Below are 24,632 nucleotides of genomic sequence, written 5' to 3' on the forward strand. Positions count from 1 at the left end.
AAGTACCCCAAACTAAACTCATCACTAATCTTCCAATCTGCTCCTCTTCTCGTTCCCCGTGTCAGTAAACGGTAACATCTGAGTTACTTAAGTCACGCACATGGCTTGGATGCTTGCTTACGCTCTATATAATGCAAACAGTACCCCTTCCACTCAAACTAATCTTCACAATCCCATTAGTCACTACACCTTACTGAACTATCTTTTACCTGACTTAATGCCAATAGTCTCTGTGCTGGTTCCCCTTCTCCCTTTCAAATTCCTCTTCCATATTCCTGCCAGAGTAAATATTTTAAAAATGATTCTGCTTTTCTCCTTTTTAAATTCTTCTAGAACTTCTTTTAATCCAGTAGAAAAGACGAAACTTGGGTCTGTGTCTTACAAAGCTATGCACAACCCCACTCCCTGTACTGCCAGGGTCTCCTATCATTCTCTCTACTGCACCACACACACTTTCTCATTTTTGAACTCTGTGTTATCTCCTACAGTTGCATACCTTGGATACATTTTATTGGGCTATTTTTAACTTATCCTTTGGCTTAACATCTCAACTTAAATGCCACTTGTTCTGGGAAGCTTTTTCTGAGTAAGGGAACTAATTTAGGTTTCCCTTCTTTATGTTCCCAGCAACATACACCTCCCATTTTGTTTTAAAATTAAGCTTCCGGGGCGCCTGGGTGGCTCAGTGGGTTAAGCCACTGCCTTCGGCTCAGGTCATGATCTCAGGGTCCTGGGATCGAGTCCCGCATCGGGCTCTCTGCTCGGCGGGGAGCCTGCTTCCTCCTCTCTGTCTCTGCCTGCCTCTCTGCCCACTTGTAATCTCTCTCTGTCAAATAAATAAATAAAATCTTTAAAAAAAAAAAATTAAGCTTCCTTGCTCAATTAAGTGCTTTAAGGACAGCAACTAATTGTATCTGTCTATGCCAATCAAACACAATAGCTTTTTAAGCACATTGTCACCACTGGACATCTATTTGCTGAATGAAAACAATGTATCTAAGTTTAATGGCAAACAAACAAGATACCAACATACCACACTAAGGTGCAAAGCCCAGGGTATGAACAGGTAGAAAATACGTTGCTGAAGTACCTGATTCAATTCCTGAATCTGTCTCTCTCCCTATGCGACATAAGCAAGTTATTTAACCTTTTGCAGTTCCATCATATTTCAAGAAAAATAATACTCTACACTCCTCTCCCATGGATATATGTATGTGTGTGAGAAGGGCAGATGTAATTTTATATGTTATATAGAATACATATTTATGTGTAACAATAATAATATAATGAAAAAATTACATAAAATTGTTTTGGAAACCAAAAGTGCTAAATGATCTGAATAAAGTACATGTCTATCTAGCTTAAGTGGTCTTATTAACAGATTGGTAGAGGAATAAAGTTATATAATTTGGTCTAAATTTTGCCAAATCTTATTTTACCTTAGCTTAAATTTCTCACTTAAAAATTTTTTTTATTCAGGGGCGCCTGGGTGGCTCAGTGGGTTAAGCCACTGCTTTCGGCTCGGGTCATGATCTCGGGGTCCTGGGATCGAGGCCCGCATCGGGCTCTCTGCTCAGCGGGGAGCCTGTTCCCTCCTCTCTCTCTGCCTGCCTCTCTGCCTACTTGTGATCTCTCTCTGTCAAATAAATAAATAAAATCTTTAAAAAAAATTTTTTTTATTCAGCAGAGAACTCCCACTTATCAAACTATATTCTCAAAATTAACACCTATTGAAATGCATCATGCAGAGAGTGACCAGAAGAATCCCAGTTCTGTGTTGTATTGGCTGAATTATCATTAGTGCCCTTTATCAGATCTCAAAAGTTCCGTTTTAGAAGATAAATGAAAAGGTCACATAAATGAAGTATTATTATTCTTTATAATCTGCTTAAGTTAATTTTACAAATTCTAACAAATACTGCTAAAGAAAGAATGCAACTTTATATTTAAATATATAACTACCTGGATTTTTATGGTGCTATCTTTAATTTTCTGAAACTTGCGTTTCTGTATAAATCCTCTCGTTCTAGCTTGAATAATGATGACACTGCTTCTAATTTGTAAATACACTTGTCTTTGACGCTGTGCAGACAAAAGGGCTCTGTAGTGATTCTGTAAAACCACTGCTGCCTTCCTGTAAGATAAGAACTGCCTTCGTGTTTGCCACGTCCTGAAATACCGCTGGAGGGTCAGAGCGGCTGTTTTCTGCTGAACGAATCTTCTCTGCTGCACCGCCATCTGGAGGAAGGACTGAATCCGGAGGGCCGCACGCATCTGCGTTTCCAATTCCCTTGTGACCATTTCACAAAAAGCTTTCTGAGTTGTTCCTGCAGCCTCTCTTCGAGGGTACTCTGCCTCCTGTGAACACCCCACTAGGGAAGCTCTGCGCCACTTCGGAATCCCACAGGCCGAGCTGCTCCCAGCCCCACACTGAGTTTCCGTTCCGTGCAGGCGGGATGCGGACTGCTGGGCCACCGCGGCCGTGTTCACCTGCGACAGGTTTCTCCGTCTAACTTTCACGCCTCTGAAAATAGCCAGGATAATTAGTAGAGATTTCTGAACTGCTAAAAATCGTTTTCTTTCCATTTTTACTCTGACATATGATCTATAGTAATTCTGTATAACAACAATGGCAGTTTTCTTTGCTTGATAATCAAGTCTGGCCCTGTGCATTCGGTAGACCGACTGGATTAGTGTGGCAGCCAGGTGCATCTGCGGGATATCCGTTCGCACTGTAAAACCTCTGTGTGAAGACTGGACACAAATGCCTGCTTGGGTGCGCGCTGCGGTTAGTGCTCTGTATCGTCTTTGAACAAAAACTACTCTTGCTCTCAAGTGGAGAAAACGCTTCCTTATTTTGGAGGCTTTAAAATGCTTCTGAATAATAGTGGCAGCCTCGTGCTGTTTCTGAATCTCTTTCCTTATGATCGTGTCCTGGAAATCTGCCCGAGTACAGGTTGCTGCTTTCCTGAGGGCATCGTGTTGAAGGACTTTCTTTTTATTTGCTCGATATCTTTCTTGTATTACTTTTGCAGCCCACTGAATCTTTTGGTAAAAAAGATACTGCCTATACATTCTATATGAGCTTTGTATTATGATAGCAGCTCTGTGTTTTTCCCTTAAAAGCTGTCTTGCTTTCATTCCTTTATATGTGGCCTGAATGACCAAAGCAGCATGTCTTCGTCGGACATAATTTTCTCTTTGCAGTTTCGCAGCCCTGTATGTTCGGTAATGTTGCTGAATTAGAATTGTGGCATGTTTCCAAGTCTGAAATGCAGTGTAAGTTCTGTGCATTCTGTAAGTGGCCTGGATGAGAACTGCAGCCCGGTGCATCTCCTGTATCTTCTTCTTTGCCGCTAGCCTTCGGTAAGACGACTGGATTGTAACGACCGCCTTTTTTAATTTCAAGAATCGGTGTAAGTGATGCTTGGCACAAACAGTGGCCCGATATTTCCTCTGAACAAAAACAGCAGCTTTTCTGAGGGAAATGAATCTTCTCCTCATCACTGAAGATCTAAACCTGCTTTGAATAAGGGTTGCAGAGGAATGCATGTTTTTCAGACATCCTCTAGCTTTCATCCCCCTAAACGCAGCCTGAAGGATCAGAGCAGAATGTCTTTGTTGGAGATACCATTGTCTCTGGAGCTGTGCAGCCCTGTTCGCTCGGTATTGCTGCTGGATTACAACTGAGGCATGTTTCAAGGCCTGATACCTCACATTTGCTCTGTGCATTCTGAAAGCTGCCTGGATGACCGTAGCGGCCCTGTGCATCTCTTGCACCCTTTTCCTGACCACCTGTCCTCTGTAGAATGACTGGATTTTAATGACTGCCTTTTTTAACTGCAGGAATTGTTGGAAGCAATGCTTTGCACAAACAGTTGCACGGTGTTTTCTCTGAACCCAAAGAACAGTTTTCCTGAGAGACAGGAATCTTCTTCTCATCCTGAGAGTTCTAAATCTCCTCTGAATGAGAGTTGCAGCTAAATGCATAATTTTTAAATGTTGTCTAGCTTTCATCCCCCTAAAACCAGCCTGAATGCATATCACCGAATGCCTTAATTTGTTATACCTTTGAAATTGTATGTGTCCTTCCTTCACTGCGAGGTACCTTTGCTGTACTGTTTTTGTTACCTTCTTTAACTTACTAAAATAGGTTTGTTCTCTGTGTCTTCTATAATATGACTGAATGAGTGTGGCTGCACTTTGCATCTTTCTGAGAGTCTGTCTAACTCTCATTCCTCTAAAACTTGCCTGAAGAACAGTAATAGCTTTCAGAACTGTCAAGTACTTTGCACGCTGAATTTTACCTTGACAATATGCTCTGTATCTTACCTGAATTATGATAGCTGCTGTTCTCATTTTATGGTATCTCACTGTTGCCTGATGCATCTTAAACATGGCTTGAATAACAGTGGCTGCCATGTGCATGTGCTGGATTTGTCTTCTTGCTCGAATACCTCTATAAACTGCTTGAATTTTAACTGCTGTCTTCCTCAAATTAAGATATTCCTTACGTTGATGGCTTGCAATTTTAATATCTCGATACCATCTCTGAATTTTAACAGCCGAAGCTCTGCAGGTTGAATAGTTTTTTCTGGCTTTGTAAGCTCTGTATGTGGACTGTATAATGACTGCTGCTTTGTGGCACTCCTTTATTTTTTTTCTTACTCTGGCACTTCGGTAAGCTGACTGTAAAATGACTGTAGCTGCTTTGGTTTTCAAGTACAACTGACGCTGTTTCCTCCCAACACTGTAAGCCCTATAATACATTTGAATCAGACAAGCAGCCTTTTTCATGATTTCCCACTTCTTTTGTTGCACATACGTTCTATAGTATGACTGTATGATGACAGCACATTCGCACTGCTTTTGAATCCGCCTTCTCACTGTTTTGCCCTTCCATGTAGACTGAAGAACCAATGCTGCCTTATGGAGTTCAATGTACTCCATGCGTTGCTTCTTTCCTACAGTCCGTGCTCTCCAATGTCGCTGGATAACTAATGCTGCTGCTTTGAACAATCTAAACTGTTTCCGGGCTTTGACCATTCTAAAAACAGACTGAATGTGCACTGCAGCTTGATGTTTCCTTTTGATCTGCTTTCGCACTTTCCAGCCACGATAAGCAGATTGGAGAGAAATCACAGCTGCCTTGGTCTTCAAAAATTGCATTCTAACACCACGGGCAGTCCTGTATGTTCTGAACCATCTCTGAATCTTGATAGTACACTGAAGCACATATTGATATTTCTTCCTTTTACTATAGCCTCTAAAAGCAGTCTGAATTTTAAGAGCAGCTATGGATTGTTGTTTGATTAGCTGGCGTACTTTATAACCTCTATAAGCTGCCTGCAAACAAGTGACTGCTCTTTTGACTCGCAAGAAGTTCTTCCTCTGATTGACCTGTGCTTTATATGCACGATAGTAACTCTGAATGACAACAGTTGCTTTATAAATTTCCAGATAGTACTGCCGCGTCTTTCTCATTCTGAAATAAGACTGTAGTGAGACGGCAGCTTGTCTTTGCAACCGCATCTGCTTTCGAACCAGGTGACCTCTAACAGAAGCTTGCAGTTTGACACAGGACACCCGCATCTGCACGTATTCTTGCCTCTGTAGTGCGGCCATTTTCGTGGAGCGGTACTGCTGCTGGATAAACAGCGTCGCTGCTCTTAAACATAAATACTGTTTACGGCTTTGCTTCATCTTGACAATTGACTGTAACTTTACTGCAGCACTTTTTAGTCTCAGGAACTTTTTTCTGGAAATATAAGCTCTGTAACATGACTGAATTTTTATAATGGCTGTGAGGATGTGAATAAACTTTCTCCTGGCTTGCATCCCTCTATATGCCGACTGGAGAACGATGACTGCAAAGCACGTTTTCTCGTAAGATGCTCGAACTTGCTTTGCTAAAACATAAGCTCGAAAATGAGTCTGAATTACAATGGCAGCTTTTTTTATCTTCCTATATTTCTGTAATTGTTGATTTTTTCTTACATGTGCCTGCAACTTGGTAGTAATTTTCTTAAGGTTTAGAAATCGAAATCTGTCTTGTCTCATCCTCCAGTAGGACTGAATAACACAAGCGGCTCTGGTTTGTCTGTGTAGATTGCGAGCTCTCATCCTCCTAAAAGCAGCCTGCAGTCGAATGGCCGCAGCCCGTTTCTGCAAATAGTTGATGCGCTCAGTCTTGGCTTTCAAATATGCTTTGTAGTACTTCTGAATGGTTAGTATAGCCTCTTTTTTTCTTTTATATAACTTTTGGGCTTGAAGGCATCGGAATCTTGTCTGAATGATAACGACACAAGATCTAATGTGAATGTATTTCCGTAATTCTTTGTGCATTCTATACCATGATTGTATGACAACAGCAGATTTTTCTTCTTTAGCTCGTTTCCTGACATGCCACTCTCTAAAAGCTCTTTGCAGTGTTACTGCAGCTTTTATCTGTAATTGCATTTTACGTTGCTTCCATCTTCTGAACATACACTGGATTATGAGACACGATGACTTTAGCATCTTATATCTCTGTTGATCATGTTTTCTTCTTAAATAAGCACGCCACTGTCTCTGAATTGTAACTGCAGCCCAAAGATATTGTTTGTAAGATGTAACAGCAATTATCATTCTTATCCTAGATTGTAGGATAACCGAATAATATTTCAATTTCAGAAATTGTTTTCTAGTGGAATATCTTCTCCAGTATCTCTGAAAAAGGTAAGAAGGGAAACAAATTAAAACATATAACTTTCTATATTTAGAACCTCTGTAAGTATTAATTTTTCTAACATTTGGCTTAAAAATAAACAAATTAAAAAACAATATTATTTTTGGAAAATACTTGTCTTTTTTGTTTGTAGTTTAATTTCTATATTGATAGAGCTGTAGCCAATTCAGAAACCCTTGTCTCAATCCTAATGGTATTTATATTGCATTTGTATTCCAAAGACAAAAGAAATATAAAGCAAGTTCATATTCTAAAAGAATAATATACAAAAAAATAGTCTAAATAAACTATAGTAATATTCTGCTATCTATTGATTCTAGGTAATTTCCTATGAATATACTTTTGGATTTTGTTTTCTCCCTTTAATCTCAAGGCTGCTAAACTATCTTGTAATGATTGGAAACTGTTTATGTGAGGGATCCTAGAGTTAGAAACAAGTGAGTTAGATCATTCTTAGTCATTTTTTTTCATTAAGAATTAAATTACTACTTCTTCGTAAGTTTAAGAATTATGGACAGTCAAAAAGTAGAATTCTGAAAAGATACAAGAAGTGAAAAACATTTGTTTCTTGAATAGCCAATGTTGCTTTCTTCCCATACCACCCACATTCCCTAACTCCTTCATTGGGACAACACTGAGGGGAGAATTACCTATTGTAGCCTACTTTATCTTACATATAAGCTAAACAGTATAGGGGCTAAGTACTTCTGTCTCCTAGAAGTACTAACATTGTTATGCATCTGTGCCTGTTCCAAGCACACCTATCCATGGGAGAGGAGAGTTAGGACCACTCTATGTTCTTCCAACAGATATTGCCTTATTCTTTCTATGTGTCAATTGTGATTTTGTTCCTACTCTTGAGCCTGATAAGAAATAATGAAACATCACATTACTATGAAGAGATGCATAAGTAATTAAAACACTTATCCAACTATATTTAGGCATATTAATGCAAAATGGCATTGAAAACTCTAAGTTTGATGCAAATGTGAAGGGTTTTATTAAGCCGCCTCAAAAAAGTAGGGAAAAGTAAAGCAGTTATTATTCAGAGTTGCAGTTGTCATTCTTTTTCTTTTCTTTCCTCTAGATGTTCATTTGTGAAACCTTCAAACTCAAAAATTAAAGAGGGTGTGTGGATAACTTATTATACTTTGATAATCATTTCTTCTGAACACTGTTACCAGTCTCTGTTACTGAAATGGTAATCAGTGTTGATATAGCTCATGGAAGGTAAGTTCTTCCCCTCTCATCGCAGTAGATATTGAGCAGCACTCTGGGGTAGCTGGGTGGTTCAGTCATTAAGCGTCTGCCTTTGACTCAGGTCATGATCCCAGGGTCCTGGGATCGAGCCCCAAGTTGGACTCCCTGCTCAGAGGGAAGCCTGCTTCTCCCTCTCCCACTCTCCCTGCCTGTGTTCCCTCTCACTCTGTGTGTCTCTCTGTCAAATAAATAAAAATCTAAAAACAAAACAAAATAAAACAACTAAGTAGCTTTAACTACAGAGCATTATGTATAATTTACTTATTTAATTCTCACAAAAACAAAGAAAACTTACAATGGAAAACTTTTCCCAAAGTCATATAGCAAGTACCAAGAGTTGATATTAAGGCCTAGATTTTCATATAAAAGAAGGTGCTCTTTCTTCTCCACCGTAGGTATTTGTAGTACATTGCTTTCAAAGCTCCAATTCTTTTTCTCTCCCTATCTCCACAACCTTTGTCCTCTTACTAAAGACACAGAGTCTCTGCTTGATCTTAGCTAGGGTAGTCATAGAAAGAACACAGCATACCAGTGTAACCAGAGGTTTACAGAGGTTTCTGGCCAGAGAACTAAACAGGGTAGCCCTAAAAACACCTGGAAAGTCCCAGGGAGACTGAAGAGAAGGGATAGCTCAGAAATGCAATCCCTTAATGTTATGAATTCCTGGGTTCACTTAATAGTGAATAAGCAGACTAGCCTTTGAGTAATGATCATCACCATCTAGATCCCAAACTGGCCATTCGATGACATACACATGGGACTGATACAAGTATCACTGTAAACGCTTTAAAAAAGGAACCAATGTTGAAGCCGTACCCATAGAAGGCTGATAAGAAGTTGTGGCCTGAACCCAGCATGGCAGATCATCTCATAAAACTAAAATATCAACATTCACATAACTTCAAAATATTCAAGATGTAATTAAAAATTACTTGGCATAAAAACAGAATGAAAATGTCAACTTCCATGGGAAAAGATAATCAATAGATGCCAATGGAGATGACCTAGACATTGGAATTACCTGACAAAGACTTAAAAACAGCAGATGTAAAAATGTTCCAAAAGTTGAAACTGATGGAAGAATAGAAAGTCTCAGTTAAAACATCAAAGATACATATAAGAACCAAATGAAAACATTAGAACTGAAAAACACAATAACCAAAATTAAAAAAATTCACTGGAATGGCTCAATAGCAGAAAAAAGATGATAAAACAATCAACATACTTTAAGATCAATACAAAGAATCTAGGTTGAAAAAGAAAAATGATTTAAGGAAGAAATATCTCAAAAAACTAAAAATAGGAACTTTTTCAATATGATAAAGAACATCAATTCAAACCTACAGCTAACATCAAACTTAATGGTGAGAAACTAGATGCTTTTCCCTTAAGATCTGGAAAAACAGGAGGAGGTACCCTCACCACTCCTATTCAACATCTACTAAAAGTCCTGGCTAATGTAGTAAGAAAAGGATATAAAAGACACAATATATATATTTGTATACATACAAATATATATATGTATACAAAAGACACAAATAATAAGTCTTTCTTTGTCCACAGGTGACCTGATCATTTATGTAGACAATCCAAAGAAATGACCAAAAAACTCCTGTAACTAACAATTAGAACAAATTTGTAGCGTATTAGTATTAGTATTAGTATTAGTAGCAACAAACAAAAAAAACCCAGTTCAAAATACATCCAACAGGATTTGTCTGAGGAAAACTATAAAACTAATGAAAGAAATCAAAGAATATCTAATTAAATGGAGAGAGAGAGATCACGTTCATTGGTAGAAGACTCAATGCTGACAGTTATTCCCAACTTAGTCTATAAATTCAGAGCAATCTCAATAAAAATCTTGCCTAGTTAGTCTGTGGATACCAGCAAACTGATTCTAAAGTTAAATGGAGAGGCAAAAGACTCAGACTGGAAAACATAATATTAAAGGAAAAGAAAGCTGGAGGACCAACATTATCCAACTTCAAAACTTAATATAAAACTATAGTACTTGAGGGGTGCCTGAGTGGCTCAGTGGGTTGTTTCTGCCTTCAGCTCAGGTCATGGTCTCAGGGTCCTGGGGTCCAGCCCCACAACGGGCTCTCTGCGCAGCAGGGAGCCTGCTTCCCCCTTTCTCTGCTTACCTCTCTGCCTACTTGTGATCTCTTTCTCTGTCAAATAAATAAATAAAATCTTAAAAAAAAAACTATACTATTTGAGACAGTGTGATATTGGCAAATTAATAGACAAAGAGGTCACTAGAACAGAACAGGGAGTCCAGAAGTATACCTATGCAACACAGTCAATTGATCTTTAGCAAAGGAACAACCCAAGTGAGTACACAAAGGATAATTTTGTTTGGTTTCAAAAAATGACGCTGGAATAAGCAGACAAACATAAGAAAAAAATGAATCTCAACACTGACTCTTTACCTTTCACAAAAATTAACCAAAATAAATCATAGATCTAAATGTAAAATGTAAAATCATAGAACAACATCTAGAAGATAACAACAGAATATCTGAGGGACTTTGGGTTTGGCAATGGCTTTTTAAATATGATGTCAAAAGTATAATCCATGAAAGAAAAAAACCTGATCTCCGATTTCATTAAAATTAAAAAATTCTGCTCTGTGAAAAACTGTTAACAGAACAAAAAGATAAGCCACAGACTAGGAGAAAATATTTGCAAAATATATATCTGATAAAGGATTTGTATCCAAATCCTTTAAACAAAGAACATTTAAAACTCCACAAGAAAATAAAAAATGGACAGTAAGAATTAAAAAATTGGCAAAAGATCTGAACACATCATAAAAGAAGATATACAGATGGTAAATAAGCATATGAAAAGATCTCAACATCATACAGCGTTAGGGAATTGCAAACTGGAACAATGTGATGCCAATATACATCTATTAGAATGGCTAAAATCTAAAACACCTCACACCAAATGCTGGCCAGGAAGGAGAGCAACAGAAAGTCTCATTCATTGCTGGTGGGAATGCAAAATGATACAGCTACTGTGAAAGACAGTTTGACAGTTTCTGACAAACCTAGTTTTATCATATGATCAGGCAATTCCACTCCATGGTACCTACCCAAAGAGGCTGAAAACAGGTCCACAGAAAAAAAACATCTGTACACAGATGTTTATAATACCTTTATTCGTAATTGCCAAAAATCAGAAGCAACCAAGATACCCTTCAACAGATAAATGGATAAAAAAAAAAATCCTGAAGTAAATCCTACATTGGAATGTTATTCAATGATAAAAACAAGTTAAGTTATCAAGCCCAAAAAACACATTAAAGCAACTTAAATGTATATTGCTAAGGGAGAGAAACCAATCTGAAAAGACTACATACTGATGGATTCAAACTACAGGACATTCTGGGGAAAAAACAAAAAAACAAAAAACAAAAAACAACTACGGAGACAGTAAAAAAAAAACACATCAGGGTTTGCCAGGAATTTTGAGGGGGGGTAAGGGAGTACACAGGATTTTCAGGGCAGGATTTTGATCAAACACATATAATGACACCACACAAAAAGTGAACCCTAATTGAACTATGGACTTTAGTTAATAATAATGTATCACTATGGGTTTATAAGTTGTAAAAAATGTACTACAAAAAAATAAAGCAAAGCAACAGAAATGATAAACATCTGCATTAACAGCACAGAATATTATTCTCATGTATTGTTTAAAATATTTATTATGATTAAGCAAAAATTAACATTCCCTGATGCGATTTTAATTGCATATAGATGTAGTAAGCAAGATAACTAAACATAAAAGTGGGAGACAGGGCACAAAGGGACTTAGATAGTGGTAGGCTTTCTATATTCAACTTAAAGTAATAAAATATTAATTCTAAGTATATTAAAAGTTACATATACTGTAACCCCTAGAGCAATCACCAAAAGACAAAACAAACAATAAAAATCTGTCCAAAGGGAAACAGTCAGAAAGAAAACAGACTAAAGTGTAACACTATCAAGCGTTCAAAGAATTGAAAAGCCAGGAAAGGGGAAAGGGAAGAATGAAAGAATGGAAACATTCATAAACAATAAAAGGATAGACCTAAATTCACAAATATCAATAAATGCTTAAAATATGGTCTAAACCACCAATCAAAAGACAGAGATACATGAAAAAAAAACCACAATGAAATGCTGTCTAGACTTCATGTCATACATAATCATGTAAGTAATTAACAAGTAAAAGGAAAGAAAAAAAATATCCTGCAGATGGTCGTGAAGTCCACAGCCAAGGTGGAGTAATTAAATTACAGCCAGCAAGGTAGACTTCAGAGCAAAGAAAACTATGAGAGATAAAAAAAGAACATTACATAATGATAAAAGACCCACCTCACCAAGAAAATAGAACCATCTCAAATGTGCATGTGCCTAACTGCAGAGTGTCAATATACATGATGACAAAATGAAAAGAACTGAAAGAAGAAACACATATTCCATTACAGTTGAGAGATTTACACACTATTCTTCTACTGAGAGAGCAAACAGAAAATCAGTCGGGATATAAAAGAACTAAATAACACCAAACAAACAGATTTAACATTTACAGAACACTTTACCCAACAGAAAACACATTCTTTCTTTCTTTTTTTTTTTAAGATTTTATTTATTTATTTGACAGACAGAGATCACAAGTAGGCAGAGAGGCAGGCAGAGAGAGAGGGGGAGGCAGGCTCCCTGCTGAGCAGAGAGCCCGATGCGGGGCTCGATCCCAGGACTCTGGGATCATAACCTGAGCTGAAAGCAGAGGCTTTAACCCACTGAGCCATGCAGGCGCCCCCAGAATACACATTCTTTTTAAGTATGCAGAACATTCACCAAGACTAGGGATCAGCAAACTTCCTGTAAAAGATTAGGAGAAAATAGTTGCAAAACACTCACAAAGAATTTGTCTCCAGAATATGGAAAGAACTCTTAAAACTCTCAAAATTCTCAAACCTCAATAAGATAAACAACTCAATTACAATAATAAGCAAAAGATTTCAACAGACACTTCACAGATATCTTGAAGATATCCTGAAGACAATCAAGCTTTGAAAACATATACGTCATTTGTGATTAGGGAAATGAAGAATAAAACCAAGATTAGATACCACTACACATCTAAAACAATGGCTAAAAAACACTGACATCATAGTGTTGGAAGATGTGGAGCAATGAGAACTCTCATGCACTAGGGTTGGAATGAAAAGTGGTAGAGCCACTCTAGAAACCAGTTTGCCAGTATCTTATAAAGTTAAACATACACTTACCAAATGCCCAGCAATCCCACTCAAAAATCTTTACCTTAAAGAAATGAAATTACCGGGGCACTGGGTGGCTCAGTGGGTTAAGCCTCTGCCTTCGGCTCAGGTCATGATCTCAGGATCCTGGGATCAAGCCCCATATCGGGCTCTCTGCTCAGCAGGGAGCCTGCTTTCTCTTCTATCTCTGCCTGCCTCTCTGCCTACTTGTGATCTCTCTTTCTGTGTCAAATAAATAAAACCTTAAAAAAAAAAAAAAGAAATGAAATTACCTAAAACTGGGAACAACACAAATATCTTTCAATAGGTTAATGTAAAATCAAATTGTGGGGGGCACCTGGGTGGCTCAGTGGATTAAACCTCTACCTTCAGTTCAGGTCATGGTTTCAGGGTCCTGGGATCAAGCCCCGCATCGGGCTCTCTGTCCGCAGGAATCCTGCTTCTACCTCTCTCTCTGCCTGCCTCTCTGCCTACTTGTGATCTCTCTCTCTCTGTGAAATAAATAATAAAACCTTTAAAAAAAAAAATCAAATTGTGGTACCTCCATACAACAGAATACTACTCAGCAATGAAAACAAACTATTCATATATGCAACAACTTAAAGGAGTCTCAAAGGCATTACGCTCAGTGAAAAAACGTGAATCTCAAAAGGTTACATACTATATGGCTCCATTTAGGTGACATTCTCAAAAAGGCCAAACTATGGTAACAGATAACAGAGTTAAGGCCACCTGGAGCTGAGTGTAGCTGGAGGAATGACAACATACAGCACCCAAAAGTTTTTCTGGGTGATGAACTGTTCTGTAACCTGACTGAGATAGTGATTACACAAATATGTACATGTGTTTAACTTTATGGAACTGCACATCAAAAAAGGTCTATTTTATTGAGTGCTAATTTAAAAATTAAATTTTTAATGTTTTTTAAACTAAATTTTTAAAAATGTATCATATAGATAGACCTCTTGCATCAAATCATAAAACCAAGTTAGGAGACATTTAAACAAGACCAAAATAAATAGGGAATAGATACCATGTTCAGTATTTATTAAATCTCAAATTCCAACACTTTTCAACTTCAGATTCTAAATATGTATGAAAATGCAGAGAATTAAAATAACTAAAAACTTGGGGCATCCAGGTGACTCAGTCATTAAGCATCTGCCTTCGGCTCAGGTCATGATTTCAGGGTCCTGGGATCGAGCCTTACATCGGCTCCCTGCTCACTGGGAAGCCTGCTTCTCCCTCTCCCACTCCTTTTGCTTGTATTCCCTCTCTCGCTGTCTGTCTCTGTCAAATAAGTAAATAAATAAAATCTTAAAAAAAAAATAACTAAAAACTTCTTTAAAAAAGAACAAAGGAGGACTTATCTACTAGATATCCAGATTTCACATAAAGTCAGAATACAAGGCCCAAAGAAAGGAAAAAAAAAACAAACACAATAGAACAGAAAAAAACACAGATAGAAACAGAAGCACAGATTTTTGATGTATGCTAAAAGTGGCACAGTAATAAGGCAAGGATGGTTGTTTCAGTAAACGACTAAAACAACTGGATAGCCATTAAAAAAAAAAGTTCTGGAGAGATCTAAATGTGAAAGATAATACACTAAAGCTTTTAGAATATAATGTAGAAGAGTATCTTCAAAAGGCCTTGGTTATGGTACAAAAAAAAACACTAACCATCATAGAAAATTAAGAATTTTCATTTCATAAAACAGTAAATCACAGTCAAGGAGAAGGTATTTTAACACCCAAATCCAACAAAATTCTAATAACCAGAATATCCAACATGTCTTACAAATCCATAAGAAGGCAAACAATCAAAATGAAAAACTGAAAAGAGACTTGAAATAGCACTTCACAAGAGAAGATTTCCAGTTTAAAAAGGTGTCCAATATCATTAGTTATCAAGAAAATGCAAATTAAAACTACCCCATGATGCTACTACACAACCACTAGAATGGCTAAAATTAAAAAGACAATTTCCAGGTATTTATTTACCTGAACATGGAGTTACATGATCGTTTTTAAACAGCTGGTGTGTGCTACAGTTGCTGTATAAGCTTTTTGGCACTATCTATGAAAACTGAAATCTATACACACAAAAACCAAACAATTGTACTCATGTATACATCAAACAGAGTGAATACATTTCACACAAGAAGGCACATTCATGGAAGCATTCATTACTCATAATGACTCACAACTGGAAGCCAAATGTCCATCAACAATAGAAAAGATAAGTAAATTATAGAATTATTATAGACTGGAAGTTAAATCACAGTGACACTCAACGCTGATAAATCTCACAAATTTAATAATGTAGAATAAAAGAATTTACATGGTTTGAACCCACCTACATAAAATTCAAATAACAGGCAAGATAAAATTATAGTGTTTAGAGAAGATGTCTAGAAAAATGGCATATATTAGAATAATGGTTATGGGAACGGGTAAGGGGCTTAATGGATTGTGAAATGGCTTCTGAGAAGCTGATAATATTCTATTTCTTGACCTAGTAGAGGTTAATTTGGTATTAACTTTGTGAAAAACTATTGGGCTTTACATTTGTGTTCTATGCCATTTTCCATGTGTAATATTTCACATTAAAAAAAGTTAAAAAAAAAAGAATTTATTAAATCAGAATCTTTCACTTATCAATAGTAGTAGCCAGACACAAAAATTTCTAAATTTTTAAAACAGATAAAATTATGGGGTGAAGCTTCAATGACACTTACATAGCGCAAATTTAAATAGTACACCTCTGCTGTTATTAAAACAGAACCTAACATCAAAAACGTATAAAGAATTTGTCTGCTCTGTAGATATGCTCAATTTTTTTTTACTAAGTAGAAAACTAACATAGGTATTCTATAGATTATAGGTGATATTTTGTTATATGCCAACTAAATGGGATACAGAGGAAAACATGCACACATTTATCCCAAAATAAGTTCCAGAACCCACAGTGGAGATTAAATGAAGAGCTTGGTTGAGTGTGTGGATATACAAAGTAAAATGATACAGTAAGTCAGCATGTCCCATGGAGCATAAGACTGTAAATCTCTGCTATAAAACAAAGAAGACAGAAGAGGTAAAGAATTAGACTTCAGAGAAAAGGAAGTATTTCAATTTGTTTAAGACTTATGCTGAATATAGCAAAGAGTTTTAGAGGTAGTAGGAATATATTAAATATTTGTTCAAGTACCAGAAAAATTTGAAAGCCTAAAATATAATTGAAAAATTTATCATATTTTACTTTCTTCCTTAAAAATGTCATTAAAAGGGGCACCTAAGTGGCTCAATGGTTAAGCCTCTGGAGGTTAAGTGGTTAAGCCTCTGCCTTCAGCTCAGATCATGGTCTCAGGGTCCTGGAATCGAGCCCCACATCAGGCTCTCTGCTCAGTGGGGAGCCTGCTTCCCCCTCTCACTCTCTGCCTGTCTCTCTGCCTACTTGTAATCTCTCTCTCTGTGTCAAATAAATAAATGAAATCTTTAAAAAAAAGTCATTAAAACTTTTTAAATTCCAAAAACCAGGATACTATACCTGAATAACTGATGCTGATTCATTTTGAACTTTTTCTAGTTTTTCCTTTTTTAACATTAATAATTTTCTCTGTGCTAAGAGTCTTCGCCAGTATTTCTGAATGGTCGATGCTGCATTAATCTCCTTCTTTAATCGTTGTTTACTTAGGAAATTGATTACAGCTGATTGAATAATTCTTGCAGCTTTGTCTTGCTCCTAAAAAAAAAAAAAAAAAAAAAAAAAGGCAAAGCTGAATCATAAAAGCAAAGATGAATCAAAAGCTTAATTACTGGGGTGCCTGGGTGGCTCAGTGGGTTAAAGCCTCTGCCTTCACCTCAGGTCATGATCTCAGGGTCCCGGAATCGAGCCCTGCACTGGGCTCTCTGCTCAAGCGGGAGCCTGCTTCCTCCTCTCTCTCTCTGTCTGCCTCTCTGCCTACTTGTGATTTCTGTCTGTCAAATAAATAAATAAAAATCTTTAAAAAAAAAAAAAAGCTTACTTAAGTATGTAAGAAAATCATCTATTAAATATTAATCAAACTGATCCTGAAAATAAAACATCCCCCCGACTTAAGATATGCTCATCTTTGGAATATAGATACTTCCAGGAATGTTGAAAGGTCTGATAGGTGGAAATGCATATATGTATTTATATAACGGAACAAAAATTCCCAAGGCTATAATCCTAAAATAAAGATCACAGGCATGTTTGAAATATCATCTCAATAATCAATATAAAGGCCATTTAAATGTGGTATGTTTCAGGGTGCCTGGGTGGCTCAGTCATTAAGGGCCTGCCTTAGGCTCAGGTCATGGTCCTGGGGTCCAGGGATCAACAGGAAGCCTACTTTTCCCTCTCCTACTCCCCCTGGCTGTGTTCTCTCTCTCGCTGTCTCTCTGTGCCAAATAAAGAAATAAAATCTTTTAAAATAAATGAATGAATGAATGAATGAAGTATGTTTCTCAGATTATAGCCCAGAGTATTCATGCTTGATTTTGAAAAAAGCAGTGGACCATGGGAGGAAATAAAAAAGAAAAAAGGAGGTCAGAAATAAACAAAATGCCTTACAATATTAGGTAGTCTTGCTTTGTAACAACTCGAACAAAGAAATTAACAAAAAGGGAGAAGCAGCAAAATATTTACTTTTAGCACAGAATACTTTATGGCTTTAAGGCATAGACAATCAAGATGACAGAATATCAGATTATGGGAAGTGGTAGCAGGACTGCTTGATAGCTTAAGTGGCCGAAAAAAAGCTACCTGCCCTGGGAGCACCACAGGCTGATACCCTATATACCTCTATTTCTGTTACTTCTAATGATGAAGTACTGGCAAAAACAACATAGGTCAAATACTTACTAGGCATCAGGCACCATTCTAAACAGTTCATGAATGCTTCCTCTAAATCTCACACAACCATAAGAACAGATGAACAGGTACCACTTTTATGACTATGGGGAAACTGAGACAGAGAAGTCAAGTAGACTGTCAGTCTACTGGGTGGATAACCAGTATTTGAACGAAGCCATCACTATGCCACACCCTCAAGGCCAGATTTATCATTTCAGTTACCTGAATTGGAAACTAGAATATAAATTATTCCCTGTGGTGGAAAGAACAATTTATAGCATGTAGCTATAAATTTATAGTTATTTATAACTTTATGTAGCTATCTGGAACAGCTCACTATTCAAGGATGGGATCTATATAGACATTAGATTCTAATTATTAATTAATTATAATCAGGCATTGAGATCTATGAGTGGAAACTGCACAGTATGGGAACACATTCAACTATGGAAGGGATCAAACAGCCACTCTAAGAAAGGAAAAATGTAGTTAATGGATTGAAACAAATACTAAGAGATGGTGAGAGTCATATATTACATCACTCCTAAGTGGAAAAAGACTAGACAATTTTAAAATTGGGGTAGAATTATGTCCAACAAATTGATTAAGTGATCTAACTCTGTCTGTACCCCTGTATGAGCATATGGCCTTTAAGACTATCTTTCGGGCACCTGATAGCTCAGTGGTTAAAGCCTCTGCCTTCGGCTCAGGTCATGATCCCAGGGTATTGGGATCGAGCCCTGCATTGGGCTCTCTGCTCAGTGGGGAGTTTGCTTCTTCCTCTCTCTCTGCCTGCTTCTCTGCCTACTTGTGATCTCTGTCTATCAAATGAATAAATAAAATCTTAAAAAAAAAGGACTATAGATATCCAAATTAAAATCATCCCTCCACCCAGCCACAATTTAAGGAGCACAACTTCAGTTCTACAAGTTAAAAAATTTCTGGAGATTTGTTTCATAGTGATGTAAATATACTTCACATTACTGAACTGTACACTTTAAAAAGAGTTAAGATAGTAAATTTTATGACGTGTTCTTTACCACAATTAAACAAAAACTGGGTTAAAAATAAGCATTTCCTATTAGCTTAAAAAAAAATTGTCAAAAGTTGCATTTGAGTCAAAGTTCCAAGGCAAGGGGCACTCCTAGATACAGTGGACTAAGGTAAGTTTGTAGATCATCTCAATCTCAAGCAAACTAAAATGGCACAATTTTATGTGACATTAGAGAAGCTACAGATAGACAATAGATAAATCCAAAACAGCAACTGTTTGAAAAATTTATAAACTGATGGTAAAAATTCCAATGCTGGTTAAGTCACTGCTTCTTTGCTAAATTAGCCTGCATGTTATCATTTTTAATCTTATGCTATTGCTAAGCTAACCTATTATTACAAACTTGTTTTATTTTACCTTGCGTATGGGCCACATACAGGGATCCACTTTGCTTTACAGTTCATGCTTACTCTTTGACAGAAGAACTAATGTGTCAGGGTACCCTTGGATAATCCTACCTCATTCATTAGGAATTGGGCCATTAGTCAATTTTCACTTATCACTACAAAAACTTGAGCCAGTCTTTTCTAAATGGATAGTTTATGTGAATTCTAACAATGAGATGGAAGTAAAATATAATACCTGAAAAATTAGCTATCCATGGTAATTTTTATGTTTATAAGATTATAATATTTCTACGACAATATATAGGGAACCTACTGCTTAATGTTCCAAATAGCAAACAAAAACATGTAATTGGATATTCATGTAATTGTATAAGAGAGGGAGCATGGTCACCTGGAGAAAGGATAGAAGCAGTTGTCTTTAAAAAACAGGAAACTTTCTACTTCCTAAATCAGGAAAAGGGATCTCACCAGCAAACAGCTAGGAAATCTTTGTAGTTTATATCTTATTAGTATAAGGTCATCTTGAGCAGAAAATAAAGCAGATTTCACTTACCAGTCCCCCCAATTCTGATAAATATCTGTTTCATGGGATTTTTACTCTCTCATTTAATGTCACATAAACATAATGAGTGAAATAATTTGAGGACCAGCCAGGAGTCTTTGCTGAAAACTCTCCTAAAGCAATTCTCCAAAAGCTTCCAGAGTACAAAGTTATCCTCTAAGACATATGTGGGCAAGGAGGGAGATTCTAAGAAGATAAGGGGCAAAAGAAGGCACAAGGAATAGATATGGTAGCAGAAAAGACCAGTGTGAGTATAAGCCACTGCCTGTTTCCCAAAAGTTACTACTAGGAGTTTGAGTGGGGTAACAGCAAATTATTTCAATTACTATGTTATTTCCGAGTCTGACAAACTATGACAAAATACATGGTATGTTTAAGAGTTGCCAAAATGTAGCTGTTTAATAGAGTTATTAAGAACTCTACCATAAATGCACAGTAACTCAAAATTGAGGATAAAGTAGAAAGTATTTCTGAAATACACGATAAGTTTATCAAACATAGCTGCTTATTTTATTTGATTTTCCAAATAAGTGAATATAAGATCATTAGTGAAAGGGGTAGGGAGAAAAAAGGATTAAAATAGTTTAACTTGATTAAGGAGACCATTTCACAGTTGGTTAAAAATTACATTTTTCTCAGAATAAAAAAAAAAAGCTTACATTAACATAAAAAGTTTGTACTGTTGGGGTCAAAAAAGGAAATGACAAATAACATCACTATCCCTGTGCCCAGATCCCAAACAATAAATAAAACAAAGGAAACCAAATTCCACTTAAAAAAATTTTCTTTTTTAAGATTTTATTTATTTGACAGAGAGAGAGAGAGAGAGAGAGCACAAGCAGGGGGAGTGGCAAGCAGAGGGAGAGGGAGAAGCAGGCTCCCCCACAGAGCAGGGAGCCCAATGTAGGGTTTGATCCCAGGACCCTAGGATCATGACCTGAGCCAAAGGCAGATGCTTAGCCAACTGCGCCACCCAGGCGTCCCTCCACTTTTAAACTAATAAAGGATACACTGGAAAACACTTTCAGACAAACAAAATGAGCTGGCTAACTGCACTACAAAATCAGACAGACACCCAGACTCCAGGGGCACTCTCCAGCACCAAGATCAAGACTCCCAGAACACCACATGAAAAAATTCATGGAAAACTGCTCCCAGAGAGAGTTTAGATTCCAGGAAGGGATAGGTTAGATTCCATGAAGGAGAAAAGAACTGAGTCAGGTATCCTCAGTTTACTTTTGTAAATTTACAAAGGGTCTGTTATTCTACTTCCGCCAGAGCAAGCGAGGGAACAGTGCCTGGAAGACACATCCAGTGAAAGAAACACCAAGGTTTAGGGAGAAATACCCAGCCCTAACCCAAAACACAAACAATTATTAAAATTAGGTCAATAACTTCACATATCAGTAAACTGTAAAAATCATAACGAAACTCAATCAACTGGTATTTTGTGAAGTGCAATTCACATTGCAATGTTTTCATTTTGGGGGAGTACCTGATGGCGTTTTAGATCTGTTTTTAGTTTGTATTTTCTCCAAGTTGTCTGTATAAGTCTAGCAGCTCTTGCTTCTTTACGAAGATCCAATAGCCTTGCACAAAGAAATGACAAATAAGTGATAACCACCTAAAGGAAAACAGAAGAGATGGAAACAGAAGTTTGCCAGAGAATACACATCTTAACTGTCATCTGCTGAGACTCTTACTAGTTGAAGAACACTTACCTTTTCGTCAGGAATTGTATTGGACATATCCGAGTGATTAATCATAGCAGGTATTCCACCAAGGTCTCTAACTGCAGACCTGACCAACTGAAAATTTTTCTTTTCATTTTCTAGAAGTTCTTTGTATAGTTCTGAAGTGTTTTCTACTATGTAAATAAAAAAGAGATTAGACAGCTCCAGTCAAAAATCTGATGTGACAAAGAAAAAACTTGAAAAGCGAATCAGCCAAAAGGGACTAACCATGATCAAATGCTTTAAAAGACAAATCCAGAGAGCTTCCGTCAGATTCAGATGATGAATTTAACACCACTGAGCCAGTCTGTGTGCATTCTACAGTTTGAGTAGTCCGCTGACATATAGCATCAAAAGGCACATAGTAAGGATGGTAGTGATGGATCAGGTAACATAAAACACGGCCATCTGAGAAAGACACTGTAAAATTCTCCACCTGATTGGAAATAGCAGGAAAATGATGAACTATATTGGACAGTAATACAGATATTAATGGTTTTGTAGTGCATATTTCCTTTTAATAGCTAGGAAAATCACATTAGTGGCTAATAGTGCCTAGAATAATTAATACTTTATTTATAGCCAAATTCTCAATTATAAAATACTCTTTCAAAAATAGAATTTGATTATTATGCTAGGAGAAATGGGGTCCCTCAAAAAATTCATGTCCTTCCTAGAATCTCAAAATATCACATTATTTGGATATAGGGCCATGCAGGTTTAATTTTCACAGGGAGTAAGGTAGATTCTAAATCCAATGTCTTGTATCCTTATATGGAGAGACACACAGAGACAGACATACAGGAAGATGCTATGTGAGGACAGAGGCAGAGACTGGAGTAAGGGATCCACAAGCCCAGGAATGCCAAGGATTGCCAAGGAATGCCAAGGATTGCCAGCAACACCAGAGTTAAGACAAAGGTATGGAACACATGCTCCCCTAGAGCCTTCCATAGCTCTCTAGTATGTAGTTAAAACGTAGAAGATTATCCATGTATCTGACAAAATTTTCTACTAACCATACTATTCAAGGTATAACAGTTTACTATATTTAGTAACATGAACTCTATCATTTTTCTGGCTTCATATTCTTTACCAGATATTTTATTCATTTTCACATATTTACATTTAAGGGTACACTTCATTAAGGGTACAGAAATCCAGTATTAATCTAACAAATGATTACAAAACACTCAACTTACATTTTTTTCCTCCCCCTTGTAGCCAGTGGTCTATCTATCATCCACTTCTAGAAGCATGGTGAGTTTATTTGCTTTTACCTTTAACATAGGGGTGTACTCCTTAGGTGCCCCGTTCTGACAAATGTCTCCTACTGAGACTCCTGACTACGGCATTTTTTCTTTCTTAGTAATAAATTAGAAAATTGTGCATTATACAACTGGTGACAGATTAGATAATATACAGTATGTGTAAACACCCTCACTCATTTGGGGAAAAGTTTTGCTTATATATAAACTACATTATTTAAGAAATGCAACAAAATATTTTATGAATAAAGTTTGACTTTAACCAAAATGTACTTAAGCCAGTGAGCTTAAACAGAAACAAAGAAACTTACTTTTTTATTATAGAAAGCACAAACAGCATTTACCCACTCCATCAACAGCTTTATGCTCTCACTATATTGTTCAAAGGAACCACTATTTCTTTTGTCTTTTTTCTTATGGATAATAGCATCAGAATGACAAGATCGTGCAGACATTGTTTTCTTCATACTCTGAGTGTGTTTTAAAAAGTCAATTTCTTCTTTTAACTGATCTAAATTAATGGAAATATCCACCTGAAACACACACAAAAAAGGATAAATATCTCTATGTTTGTCATATACCATTTTAACCACATTTAGTCATTGTTGTCTTCATTTTTTTTAAAACACAAACATAATTTATACAGAAGTGATGGAATGCATAGTGGTTAATGTATAGTGTGTCATGTGTAAGATCTGGGGTCACACAAGCCTGGATTCTAATCTCATTGCTTCTTCCTATCAATGTTCTAACGTCTAGCTTCACTTTCCTTAACTATGAAGTAGTGACAACACCTACCTTACAGGGGTGTTGTGAAGATTAAATTGCAATTATTCCAGTTCCTGGGACAGAATAAACCCCAGTAAGTAACAGTTATTGTTAGTCTATTTGATGAAAAGGCTTTTATAAACCAATATTATTGGTTGATAAATTTGATAAAAAGTATAAAAATTTGACAAAAATTTGGTAAAAAGTATAACATTGACCAAATGTACAGTACCTGAAAAGCAAATGCTATTTTCCAAAGTAATGCAAGAGTTTTTTCTCTGTGCCTATCCACAATATCCTTAGATAGGATTGTATTTCCTATAAATGAAAAGACAGCCTATTAGCACAATATATGTACATATCAGTTTTTGGTGAGAAGAAAAAGTTTTATTTTTACTCAATTTTTACCATGCTCATCATTTAATTGAATTCCTTGTGATCTAAGAATTTGAAGAACAATATCAACATTGTGCATCTTCTGAAGACGACTTATTGCAGGAATCCTGAGTTTCTTTGAGAGATTCCAGTCTCGTGTGAGAAGTTCCATGATTCGCCTAACAATAAAGAAATTTTCAGACGACATTCTCATATAAAAACATATGTGAAAAGCTCCTGGCATCAAAAGGTGAGGCTCAAACCAGACCCCAAAATATCATAAATATCCTGCCTTTACCCTCCCCCCACACTGAGACACTAAAAATCAATGTATGATTTTCTTACCATGTAAAGAAAAGCTTAACTTATCTTT

General features: G+C 36.6%; 1 protein-coding gene across 4 annotated transcripts in view; it reads right to left on the reverse strand.

The window, feature by feature from the left end:
• Nucleotides 1-24,632, reverse strand: part of ASPM (assembly factor for spindle microtubules) — a 65,473-nt gene that overhangs the window by 14,866 nt on the left and 25,975 nt on the right. For 2 of the 4 annotated variants that reach the window (XM_044267534.1, XM_044267532.1), the window contains exons 11-18: nucleotides 24,293-24,438; nucleotides 24,117-24,202; nucleotides 23,428-23,649; nucleotides 22,077-22,284; nucleotides 21,837-21,982; nucleotides 21,611-21,739; nucleotides 16,824-17,018; nucleotides 1,963-6,708 (exon numbers count right to left, since the gene is read on the reverse strand). In XM_044267534.1, coding sequence (XP_044123469.1) covers nucleotides 1,963-6,708; nucleotides 16,824-17,018; nucleotides 21,611-21,739; nucleotides 21,837-21,982; nucleotides 22,077-22,284; nucleotides 23,428-23,649; nucleotides 24,117-24,202; nucleotides 24,293-24,438 — 5,878 coding nt within the window. The remainder of the gene's footprint in view (nucleotides 1-1,962; nucleotides 6,709-16,823; nucleotides 17,019-21,610; nucleotides 21,740-21,836; nucleotides 21,983-22,076; nucleotides 22,285-23,427; nucleotides 23,650-24,116; nucleotides 24,203-24,292; nucleotides 24,439-24,632) is intronic. The other 2 variants (XM_044267533.1, XM_044267535.1) reach the window with 2 other exon arrangements.

The sequence above is a fragment of the Neovison vison genome, chromosome 10 (assembly GCF_020171115.1).
Source record: "Neovison vison isolate M4711 chromosome 10, ASM_NN_V1, whole genome shotgun sequence".
Classification (NCBI taxonomy): Eukaryota; Metazoa; Chordata; class Mammalia; order Carnivora; family Mustelidae; genus Neogale; species Neogale vison.